Raw genomic sequence first — 12,504 nt, forward strand, 5'->3', positions numbered from 1 at the left:
GCCTCCTCATCAATGAGCCAGGGCACATAATTAATTGACCAGAAGGCTCACTGGGATTAATTAGCAGTTGTATGTGAAGGGCTTGGTTCAGACTTGTAGCAGGAAAGATGAGGTTCTAGAATGGCCAGTTCCTGGATTCACAATTCACTGACTGCAGGCAGGGGGTCTCGTTGCTTGACCATTGAAATTGTTGGGGTCTCCTGGCTCCTCCGTGGGCCAGCGTGGGCACGTGCACGCTCAGCTGCCGCCGGCAGAGGGCAGCAGTACGCTGCGCGTGTTTAATTTGCATCCCAGATTAGCAAATCCCCAAGGACCTCCAAAGAAAGAAAGTGGGTGTCCCAGGACGACCCTAATTCCTTTTCTCTGGGTGTCAACACCAGCCTGAGTAATTGCAAACCCAGATCTTTCACACTGTGTTGGACTCTGGCTCATCTGAAATAGAGAAATGAATACACAACTAGGAGCTGCCATCACAGACAGGAAGTAACTTTAATTAAATATTGTGAAAGTTGAAAAGTTTTTACAGCTTGAATTTTTGCAAAAAAAAAAAAATTATAACAATCTCTACAGTAGTTAGGTTCTCTAACAATTGAACTGTACAGTGTGTGTCTATTCAAAAAGTTTTAATACGAAGGTGAAAGGTTAGTAGATTTAGAGATGACTTCATTAAGCTGCATCCTTAGTACAATGTGAGGCCAGGGCATGTTATGCAATCCAGTCATCCAAAAGCTGTATTTTTCCCCCAAAACTGAAATCGTAATTTAATTCTCTATTTCATTTTCTTCTTAAAGCCATATTCTGTATTTAGGGGAACATCTTTTCCTTGTAAAACTTTCGTGTAGAAGAAAGAGGGTCAGAGGGCCAGAATGTCATTTCATCTAATCAATATATAAATAGAAGTGACAAAACACAAATCATACACGTTTTAAAGGCTCTTTGGACTTCCAAGAAAAGTTCTAACCACTGCACATGGCTGACAGATGGGTAGTGTCTGTCATCAAGGTCTAAGCCAGACACCTTACCGGCTAACCGTCCGTTCTTTCACAAACAGTTAAGGGGCTCACCAGACAAAATATGGCTTTAAACTGTATACATCTTCGGGCCAGCGCTTACCGCACGAATTCAGACAACCTTTCTGAGTACCGAGAAGCAATGCGTCCACCTTGCTTACATTTTCCAGTTTTTTTTATTATTATTATTATTAGTCATCATTATTATTTCTCACCATGAAAAATCAGCTTTCCTCCCCTCCCTTCCCTCCCAAAACTCCCGTCCCCCACCCACCCCAACCCATAAAAATCGCACTCTTGACAGTCTAGTGAAAACCATTGCAAAATCCATATGAGGGCATGCACAGTTGCAGCATTGTTGTAAATGATTTCTTGCTCTACTAGAAAAAGTTACATTGTCTTAAGGTAACAAAACAGTTCTTTTGTGCTTTTCGAGTTCTTCGTTTTTTTTTTTTTTTCTTTTTTCTTTTTCTTTTTTCTTAGAATGTTAGTGATGACTGACAGTTCTGGTGCACAGTTACAATGTACAAGTGAAATGAATATGATTTGCATTGTTAAGGCATCCAATCTGCTGGTTTATATTTATGTGAAAGACAGAGGAAATATACAAGCAGACTTAAGAAAGAAAGTATGTTCACTGATTTCTATGAAGTTTCTCCCCCGAATTTAATGCACAAAATGCGTCACTCCAAAGGGAGAGATTCCATGCATATTAATAGAGTAAAACAGCATTAGGTTTCATTTTATAAGCTTCCAAAGCAAAGGATACATTTTTTTTTTAGTCTACAGAACTAAATACTACAAGAATAATATGCTACTATTTTTTTTTGCCATATATTGGAAAAAACTTCTTAACTTACAAATAATACAAAAATAGACAATGGCTTTTGGGTGGAAATTAAAAAAATTGAAGCATGGTTTAAAACAATACTAAAAATAACTATAAATGAAATGTTTAAAAATCACATTGAAACAGCTAATACAAGTGTAGGTGACCAAACAAATACGCACTTTTCACATAGCAAACGTACACAATAAAATAAACTGGGGGTGGGAGGAAGAGGAAGAAGGGAAAAAAGCAATGTACAAATTCCAAAGATAAATACATTATTTATATGGATATTTTACAAAATCCCCTTTAAAACAAAAAGCCTTTTAATTAACTTTGCAAGTATGTGCAAGCTAAAGGTAGTGAGCTTTTTTTTCTTTGCAAAATACGCAGTAAAATCTTTTTTGTGATATTGAAAAACCATCTTAAGACATTAAAATGTATAAATAGAACAACAACTTTGGCAAAAAAAAATCACAAAAAAAAATCTACAGTATTTATAACTACATACAAAACCACAACAGCAAAGAAAAGAGTATCAGGCAAATGCATCCTCAGAGCTTTGCTGCATCTTTGCTATTAATTCTTCCTTTTAAGAACACTTCCCAGATAATGAGAGCAAAAATTTCCATAGAACAGAAAACTATGTTTTGGAGGTTTCAACCTTCTTTTCCTTTCCCCCAGTTTCCTTTTTACTCTTGATTCCAAAGCACTTAATCTGTTGTTTTAATCTATTACATTACAAATGGTAAGGGTCGACAGATAGAGGCGCTATCTTGAATGGGAAAATCGGAAACACCTGCCATGTTGCTTTTTGTCAGCTTTTGGAGGATTGGTAATGAAGTCAGCATTTAGGATGAGCACGCTTTAAACTTGCCAATGGGGGAGTGCAAGTGAGATTTTGGCTTGCTAACTGAAGGGCAGAGTGCGGAATTCTGTGCCTAGACCCTGTTCCATGAAGTCTCAAAGGAGAATCTCACACCATGTGTGTGCCACCAAGCTCTCGCGAGGCCATTGGCTTCAGAAGAAGTTGACTTAAGTAAAATGAGAGAATGAGATCAGATTTAAATATGCGGTTTGAACAATCTGTCTAGAGGCACTGGATTTTTGAGTAGAGGGAAAAATGTGATCACTTACATCGCTTTTTAACTTTCCAGGCTGCATTTATTTACACAGTTACTTAAGACAACAATACAAAAGAGATAAATAAGCTTGCACTGCTAAGGGATGGCGTGTTAAGTTAGATATTGAAAATGCACTGTCTTGAGCTAACTACCATTTGATATGCTTTAAGGCGCAAAAGCCGACCCTTAGTTTTCCTAAAAAATCTAACTGGCATTCCTATTCTGTCCCATACAAGCTTTTTTTTTTTTTTTTTTTTTGCTTTTTTTTAAAACTTTTTTGTAAATATCACCACTTCATTCTCCTTTTACACAGCTTTAAAAACATCATAAATTAAAACATGGAGTCTTATTTATAGTGTCCCTTGTATATAGCTTTACGGTTTATAAAAGACAAATGATGGCAGAGTTAAGCTTAAAAAAAAAAAAAGAAAAAGAAAAACTGGATTTGCTTTTACCAATACAGAATAAATATATCCCCCAAATACTTGGGAGGTACAACTTTAACCAACACCCTGCACTTGCAGATCCCTTCCAATTTCAGTATTTGCAAGGTCGGTGATTTTGTTTGTTTAAAAATCTGCAGTTATTGTGATTCCTCTTAAAAAGGCCTGAGTTAAAAGTTCCACTCTGGGACTTATATCAGATTACTCTCTGTAGCAGAATCCAACCTCTTCATTAATAAAACTCTTCAAGGCAATTCTTTCACATGGGAGGAACAATCATGCCAGATATTGCTATGGAAAGAGAAGACAGAAGTCAATGGTTTTACATCCAAACTTCTCACTGAGAAAAAAAAAAATAAGATGGGGGAAAAAAAAACACCCACACACAACTATGTTGTTTGAATATTAGCCACAAATGTGTTCTCATCTCCTCTGGAATGAGTTTTGTGTTATAAAATATACAAGTACTTTATTAAAAATTATAATAAATCAGCATGCACATGTATCCTTAACAGAACAGAATATCCTAAACATCCCTCCAAATCTGATTTCAATTTGAAAACATAACTTGAAAGTTGCATAGTTCGAATACCGCTGGGAACGTTGCAGCCCCAAACCTTGCAAAATAGTGAGGATTTTCAATTTGTCCCTCTTTTTCCCCCCTCCCCTTCACAACCAAAATATAAAATAAAGAACCGATCCATTTCAACTGCAAGCAATTTCTACCAAAAAAAAAAAAAAAAAAAGCAAGGCTTTTCCTATGCTCTGTTTAAGCAAGAAAATAATAACAGAGCAGAAAACTAAGCACCTTCCCTTCAGTCCCTGGGCTGGGAGAGAGATGCCAGCCACAGCAGGGCTCGCTCACGGGGACTACACACACGGGGAAAGCGTGGAGAGGGAGGAGAAGACAGGTTTGCATGAAACTGCAGAATGTCTTCCATACCACTGCTTCACTCAAGGGTTCTGGCATGGTCTGATCATATTTCCTAGAAAATTGTAGCTTCGGAAAGCTGGGGTGAGATCCTGGGAAAAGGGAAGGCTGTTTGAGGTAACCAAAAAAATTTTCAAAGTGTTCAGAGTTATTGTAGGAGGCCGCAGAGAGTGGTATTTAGAGCACATAGAATCAGGCCCAGTCCTGGCCTCTGGGTTTTCCACTCTGGAGTCTGTCCTGCCCCCCAAGGTAGTCACTTGGCTCTTTGAGCCTCAGCTGCTTCAGTGGGACAATACAGTCAATCCCAGCACTTCAGGTTATCGGAGACTTAACTAAAACAACACACGGGAAGTGCTTAGCCTGGGTTCAGATCCCAGGAAGGGCCTGATGGATGTCAACTGCTGTGATGTTGAAGCCATCACTTCTACTCCTGAACTGGCTGTGTGGCCTTGTGTAGATTAACTTCTCTGGGCTGTATTTCCTCTTCTATCAAACAGGCAGCATCCCATGTGGCTCCCTTCACATGTTGGGTGGGTGGGAGGAATATAGGGATAGGTATAAGAAAATTAAAATAGGGTGGAAACTTCGAAATATGCCAAGGTGACAGAGACGCTTATATGAGTGGCAAGGGGCAGCCATATTGGCTCCCAAGATGGCTGAGCGTCCTGTCAGGCAGAGAGAGAAAGTTGTTGCTTTTTCTTAATTGACAATTCCAAATTTAAATTAATGTTCTTCTCAGTGACAACTGTGTCTAGGAAGTGGGCCCTCTTCATCTACCAATGATCGTGTCTGGAAGAATGTCCCTTTTTTTTTTTTTAAGTGGACCCCACTACCACAAATCCTGCAGAAAACTGGGGGAGGCTGGGCAGGGCTCTGAGCCCTGAGGCCCCCACATTCTTCCTGCTTCCCCACCCCCCCTACCCCTGACATTTTAGATTCAATTAAAAGAAAAACCAAAAAGCATTTTGCCCAACACTTTTTCCGTTAATTTTTAAACCCATCTGTATTCACAAGGAAATTCAATCCACATGTTTCTGATTCATTTACACGTAAATCATCCAAATGTTGTTTTGCAAGAGCCGTATTTTTGCAGCCCAAAAGCTCCTGGAGTCCTTTTCGTAAGCCCTCATAAGCCTTTTTTTCTTAGAAACAGGAAGTTGCCTTTTGCCAAATGCAGACCAACTTAAACCCCCAAAGATTTGGGATCAGTTGCAAATGCAGTCCCCTTAAGATTCAAGTGAGCCCTAGATTTGACTGAAACCCGGGAGCTCGGTATTTCCATCCAAGCCTTAACTTGAGAATTCAAGATGCTGTTGCTGAAAAAGCAAGGAGGTGTAGGGGGTCTTTGCCGTGTGGCAGCCCAGCATGGCTCTGCCTCCCTAAGGATCTTTTCATCCAGGCTGGAGGTGGGTCCGGGCACCCTTATTAAAGACAGCAGGAGTGCGGAAGCCTGTGGCAAAAGAAGCCAGTCTACTTCTGCCTCCTATCAAAATCTCTTCTGTGTGCCTGGCATTAAAGGACAGTTCCCTACAGCATAGTCAGATAGCTCCAGCAGTGTCGATATGAATCAAGGTAAAGGAGAAAGCTGACAAACTTCCGGCTGATTTGGTCGGTGGGTCCAGCCAACATTTATTAGGTGGGCCCTGAAAACATTTCATTTGGATGGCCAGGAAAAAAAAAAAAACAACAATAATCTAAGCAGTGTTTGTGTTCCCGAATAATGTGTTAGATTAATTAGATTAAATCTCCACTCCAGGCCACATTAAAAGCTCTAAAGCAGAGCTAACTGAAGTGCTAGTCCATAGCTAACAGCACTTCTTAATCTGAACTATAAGGGGTGCAAACTCCAGCACCCCCAGACTCCAGGCTGGGAACACGAGGGAGCGAGTCCCCTGGGTGGGGCCGGAGGTGACACTGCCAGGGCGTGCCTTCCTCAGAGTGGGCAGGGGGGCGGCTCCCACCAAACCGTGCCGTGCAGGAATGCCTCCTCGCAGCCCCCCGAGCTCCTGACTTTTAATTTCAAGAGAAGTTGGAGATGTGGATTTTTTTAAATGATGAAAAAGTCCCAGTTTAAACATGTTAGAAAAAAAGAAAGAAGAAAGAAAGAGAGAAAGAGAGAAAGAGAGAAAGAGGAGAAAGAGGAGAAAGAGAGAGAGAGAGAGAGAGAGAGAGAGAGAGAGAGAGAGAGAGAAAGAAAGAAAGAAAGAAAGAAAGAAAGAAAGAAAGAAAGAAAGAAAGAAAGAAAGAAAGAAAGAAAGAAAGAAAGAAAAAGAAAGAAAAATTTAAAACAAACATACATATCTGAGGGACTCTAGGGGGTGGGTTTGGCTTAGTCCCACTGTTTCTTTCCTTCATAGGGGCCACACAGGGGTCTCTGAGAGCCTCTTTCTGGAAGAAGCCCATGTGTGTCTACACCCAGGACTCTGTGTGTGACATCAGGGGGTTCAGAGCCCCAACTCTCATTCATGACTCCCTAAACTCCAAAGGCAGAATGCTTACTGATGTGTAAATTGTGGGTAAAGATGTCTGTGGCCTCTGAGCTTAGACACCTCAAAAGAGGCCTTTTTTAAAAAAAATAATAAGGAAATCCCACTGCATAAGTGCATGAACCTCCTGGGTTTTAGGAGCTGTTTTTCTTCTATCCGTGCTGCAATCTGAAGATTAATTATGTGGGTGAGAAGGATGGGTGTCTGAAGCTTGGAATGTTCCAGAAATGTGGCTGGCATGCTGGCTTGCCCAAGTGGGGTCCATGAAGATTCCCATGAGGACACCACACTCCCGGCACCACGTGCCAAGACATCACAAGACCATGGCGGCTCTGCCATTTGCCCCGGCAGCTGAGCAATCACGTTCTCTGATGGAAGCTCAGAGAACTACTGGTTTGAAAGGCAATGTACTTTTCATTCCAGTTGCCACATTTTGATAAGAACAAAGACAAAAATGGAAAGTCTTGCAGAGCTGGGAGAAGTTGGAGTGGGAGGGTGGAATGTGGTCTTCCCCAAACCACCATATGTGTGAGCGTTATGAGCTAATCAGGAACAGGGGGAAGTGGGGAGTAGATCTTGCACAGACCGAAATATGTGCATGGAGAAAAAGACAGTTCCACAGGATTTGGTACCGAACTACATGATATTTAAAGTCCGACGGAAGCCCACCAGCCAACCTAAGCCCCAGCAATGTAGGAAAGAAAAATATCAATATACGGGTACTATTTTTGTGAAATCACTCTAGCCTTTCTGCTTTTAATTTTTCACTGCATAGACGACATGGTTACGGATTAGAATCACTACATTAGCGGGGATTCTAATGGCATGTGACAGCCTTCTTGGGACTGCCTCTTTCTTGATTAATGATGTCCTCTGAGGCCTGAATTGCAGAGAACCCAAGCTCTAGGGACATGAGCTTCAGGAGAAGAGAGAGGACGTCTCCATGATCAAAGGCTAAGCATAGTGGGTGACTCAAGTCTTTGGCCTATGACAACAGACACACTTGGGGGATTGGAATCAGGATTTATCAATGACTTCATCTAGGTAAGAATGGAAGGAGGTATCTCTGCATTGTTCTCTTTAAATCCAAAGTACAGCTGAACTTTCCAAAGTTGTTCATTGGTCTTAATCCACGGAAAAGGATTCTGTAGGCAAGTGAGTTTAGCAAACTAAATGGAACAGTCATTTTTGGTTAACGTCAGGATGTCTCAGAGCCTTTATTTCGTGGATCTCCAAGACAGTGATTCAGGAAGCACCAATTTCTAAATGGGTTTGACCACCACATTCTTATTTTTTTCAACAGGTCATCTTGTGAGGCTCCGGAAGTTCTGAATCAAGAGTTGCTTGGCCCCCAAATTCCTCAGACATATGGTAGATTTTCAAAGGTTTTATCTACCTGGGAGAGAAAGCCAGCTGTGTTCATGGTAGAATCTGGGAATTGTAAGGTACATGCAAAGAAACAGAACTCGTGACTTCCAGGTAAGGACCTCCACTTCCAACCTTACCCCTGCTTGGTGGCACCTGTGCTGCAGGTGGCTGAGCCACTCACTGGTCACCCCACTTCACCGGGGACTTGTTTGCTTCTGCTCCTCAGCTGAGGTTGACCTTAGTCCTTCTGCTTAAAACACCCTTCTGCCCCATCTCCCCGTGCCGAATTCTACTCGCCCCTCACCCGAGGTCTGGTTCAAAGGCAACCTTCTCCATGAGGCTGTTCTGACTTCTCCTGCATCTTTCCCTCCTCTGTACTGCCCCAGCGAGGGTCCCGACTTCTCCCAGAGAGATCTGCCTTATTTACCTGGGTGTCGTGTCTCTCCTAATACAGAGAACGTTTCTAAGGTCAGGATCTTGTAGCCCACAGGGGCCTAACCCAGTGGCTTGACTATGGCAAGGCAATAGGGGCTTAACAAAGTCGGGTCAGTCTGCCCAGGGTTGAAGCCCGCTGCTTCCTTATTTGTTAGCTGTGTGACTCTAGACGAGCTAACTTAGCTTCAAGTCTCGGTTTTCACATCTGTAAAATGGGTATGATGAACAGCCTACCTCAAAGGGTGGCTGGGAGCCAGGCTGGGAACAAGCCCTCCCAGGTCAGTGGCTGCGTTCGCCATCACACCACCATGTGAGATTGCCATGCTTATTTCTTGGGGGAATAAACAAGAATGCAGCGATTACAGGAGGCTGAGTGGGGGCTGCTGGAGAAGAGGGTGTTAGGGAGTAGACTTCAGAAAAAACTAGAATGATGTACAATTAACAGAGTGGTAGACGGAGGTAAATAGGCCTTTAAAACACTTAGCCCAAATGTGTCATCTCTAATCTTGTTTCCGTGGTCAATTTGCTTAACCAACTCTTCCTTAAGTCACTTTCCCTGTCTTAATGATCACGGTTCTGAACTAGGCGGTTCTAAATGAAGCAGGAGCTACTGTAACGTTGAAAGGGAGAAGGAGGAATAAAACACTTCAGAGATCTTTACCCAATTCTATAACCTGCCTACGTCCCTTTTTATAATAGGCATGGAGTTTAGAAGGTTAAAAATGAAGGAATTCTAGAAGCCCACCGCCAGAATGTCACTTTTCTCAGGGGAAACTCCTCTTATGGCCCAAGCAAGCGTCAAAAAAATGATATGGAAAAAAATGGCATTGGCCTGAAAAACTGGTATTGGCCCCCGAAGGCTGGGTCCTCCTTGCCTTGCCTGAGATGGTATACAGACCCCCAAGCTCGGGCCAGCTGTGAGTATGCCAGTGGCGTGGACAGAAAGGAGAACAGCTAAAGTAAGATGGCCTCCGTTCATTTGACTTTAATTTCTCTACTCATATTCCCACCACTAACATCTCCTCGAAGGTAGGGAGACTTGATGCATGGTAGCGTTGGAAAAACAAAAACCACTTTGTTTTTTTACCATGCTCAATAGTCAAGAGCATGTAGCAGGGGAAAGTCCAGAAGAATCTCCATGAGACATGGTCCCTCAGAAGGGAAGGATGATGTCCTTCCTAACAGCACATCCAGCCCAAAGTGCTGCACTGAGTCAGACTTCAAACCCTCTTCGCTGTGCGGCTCTGCGTTAGAAAAGGTGACGGGAGGCAGAGACCGGGCTGCTCATCAGAGATCGGGGATGTGCTGGACGTCCTGTCTTGAGGCCTTTGCACCATTACTTAAAACACACGCACACCTTTCTGTCTCCAGATCTTCCTGAAACCCAGGAGGTCCTAAAACCAGAGCTCAGTTCCTATTTCCAGTCCCTGCCTGTCCCCTGCTAGGTCCACACAGCATGAGAAGACATCAGGCCACGCTGGGGGCTGCCCAGTGATGTCACTGTCACCCAGGGATATAGCCACTGACCTCCCAACAGCACGGGCCTGCCTTCTCCTCTCAAGCGCTAGCCCTCAACTGTTGATCACAAACCCCATCCTGCTTTGTTTCTGATGTCAAATCTATGTATAACAAAAGCTGAGATTGGCAGCTCAAGACTGGTAAATTTCTGCTTTCCATATGCATGATCATCACTTAAACCTATTATAAGTTATGTTTGCTCGAGCGTTACACCCCTGGTTTGCCAGCTGGAGGTGTACCGAGGGTGACAAAGCATTATTTTTAGCTGGAAAGGAGTCAGACCTGCAGGAATGGGCGGCCCCCCTTTTGCAGGGGGTGGGCATTTTCTATCAGGAATAACACTGCCTGCAGCGCGGTTCCAGGCAGGCTGCTCTCCCCTTTCCTCTAACAGGACGGATTTGCTAGTGTATATTAGAGTAAGTAGCATGGGCATGCTCTGCTGGGCACTGACTTTCTCTGTGCTGGGCATATTTGACAACAGGTTTCTGAGCTCTTCTGGAGGCAGAAAGACAAAGTGATTAGGTGCCAAGGCTCTGAAATCACATGGTTTGGGTTCAAGTTTGGTTCTTATCGTTTACTCACTGCGTGACCTCCAGCAGACTGAGCCTCAATTTTCCCGTCTATACAATGGGACTAGTGCTGAAACCATAGGGTCTTTAGGAGAATGAATATATGGTTACAACAGTGTAAGGAGGTATGTGTAGAGAAGTGTAAATATGCATGGACTTATACATGAGAAACGGGCTGAGAAATCCCAGACGTATGCACTGCTCTCCTGACCCCTCTATACCTCCATTTGACCTGCACCAGTGAGGACGTAGACCCTGCCGGGGTTCACATTCATCTCCGACAGTTACTGGCTGTGTCTGTGTGTGGGTATCTGCCCTCTTTGTGCTTCCACTTTATCATCTGCACAGTGAGGACCACAACAGCGCTCATACTTCAGGAAGTTGTGAAGATGAAAGTAGATAATGTCTGTTCTGTGCTTAGCACATTCGACCAGTGCTCAATAAATGGTGGCTGATTGTTTTACTGATCTTGCTTTCCTCCCAGCTGCCTTAGGAATCCTGGGTAAGTTTTTTGTACCCCCTTTGAGTAATAGAGTACTTGGAAGACAGAAAGAGATGAAATGAGTGAGCCTGAGCTGGAAGCCAGCTTCTGCCACGTACCAGCTGTTGAAAGCAAGCAATTGCATAACCTCTCTAACCTGTAGTTTTCTCATCTGTAAAGCAGGGGCATCGAGTACCTATCACACAATCCTTCTGGGGGCAAAAAATGAGATTGTATATGTTAACACTACCATGTAGTGCTGAGCACGTAAAAAAAAAATGTAAGAAATGGTGGACCCATTTTTAAAGAGTGGGTAATTTTATTCTCAGTGAATTAAAAGGTCATCTCAACTCTTGACAATTCTGTTGTTTTCCATATTCCATAGTGGGAAAGTGCTTGAGCAAGTTTAAGATGAACCAGAATACCCTAGTGGTATTTTGGGGTTTCCGGATTCCAGTAGTATGTCTTTGACTTTTGGTCTACGATGCTTTGACTTCAGGGTTCTGATAGGGACACGGCTCACCCCCTCCCTGTTACCAGCCCCACACGAGTTCACTCTGACACAGGCAACAGGAAGGGGAGGTTGAGTGACCTACTTCAGGAGAAGGCCAGTCCCGGAAGAGACCCTGCAGTGGAGAACTTGCTAGAGTCCACAAAAGACTGATCTGATAATGGCAACAGCAGGGAACGAGAGAGGAGAAAAGAGAAATGACGGCATTAGTAAGTGGAAGCAGTATTCCCAAGCAAATCCTGGGCCTGAGCAGAATTGCTGGAGTTGGAAAGAGGACTTCTCAGGCAACTCCAGCAGAGGGATGAGTAGAGACAAGGGCCAGGGGCCAGGGCCGAGGAAAGGAAACACAAAAGAACAGAAGAGATGAGGGCAGAGAGAAGCAGGAATGCTCACAGCTGATCCCCTCGGCGACAGTGATGTATCTGCTTCAGGCCCTGGGAGGGCGAGGTCAGGGCGCTGGATCTGGGTTGGCAGGTGGGGCCCGGGGCTTACCTTGCAGGCTGTTCCCGTTGGTGCTGGTGCAGGTGGGAGGGGGAGAGGTCTGGGGTCTGACGACTGGCGCGAAAGCACTCTTCTGTTTCACGGCGGAGACCATGTTGGCTGGTGAGAAGGAGAAGATGCCCGAGGAGCTGCTGCAGTTGGAGGGGAGGCTTGTGGAGGAGGCCATGGTGGGGCTGGATGGCACTACTGAGACAGGCAGTGGGAAAGGAGAAATCAGCACCTCGCATGGCATTCTGGGACGAGGAAGCCCAGAGCCAACCCCTGCCCGGCCACCCTGCTCCTCCCCGCTCAGGCTGTC

The 12,504-nt window shown here is 43.9% G+C and overlaps 1 protein-coding gene across 3 annotated transcripts in view; it reads right to left on the reverse strand.

The window, feature by feature from the left end:
- Positions 1–457: 457 nt before the first annotated feature.
- The window catches only part of EBF1 (EBF transcription factor 1), a 390,172-nt gene continuing 378,125 nt past the window's right edge, over positions 458–12,504 (reverse strand). For all 3 annotated transcript variants that reach the window (XM_020283666.2, XM_020283664.2, XM_020283663.2), the window contains exons 15-16: positions 12,198–12,392; positions 458–3,697 (exon numbers count right to left, since the gene is read on the reverse strand). In XM_020283666.2, coding sequence (XP_020139255.1) covers positions 3,666–3,697; positions 12,198–12,392 — 227 coding nt within the window. In that variant the 3' untranslated portion in view covers positions 458–3,665. The remainder of the gene's footprint in view (positions 3,698–12,197; positions 12,393–12,504) is intronic.

The sequence above is a fragment of the Microcebus murinus genome, chromosome 21 (genome assembly GCF_040939455.1).
Source record: "Microcebus murinus isolate Inina chromosome 21, M.murinus_Inina_mat1.0, whole genome shotgun sequence".
NCBI classification, from domain to species: Eukaryota; Metazoa; Chordata; class Mammalia; order Primates; family Cheirogaleidae; genus Microcebus; species Microcebus murinus.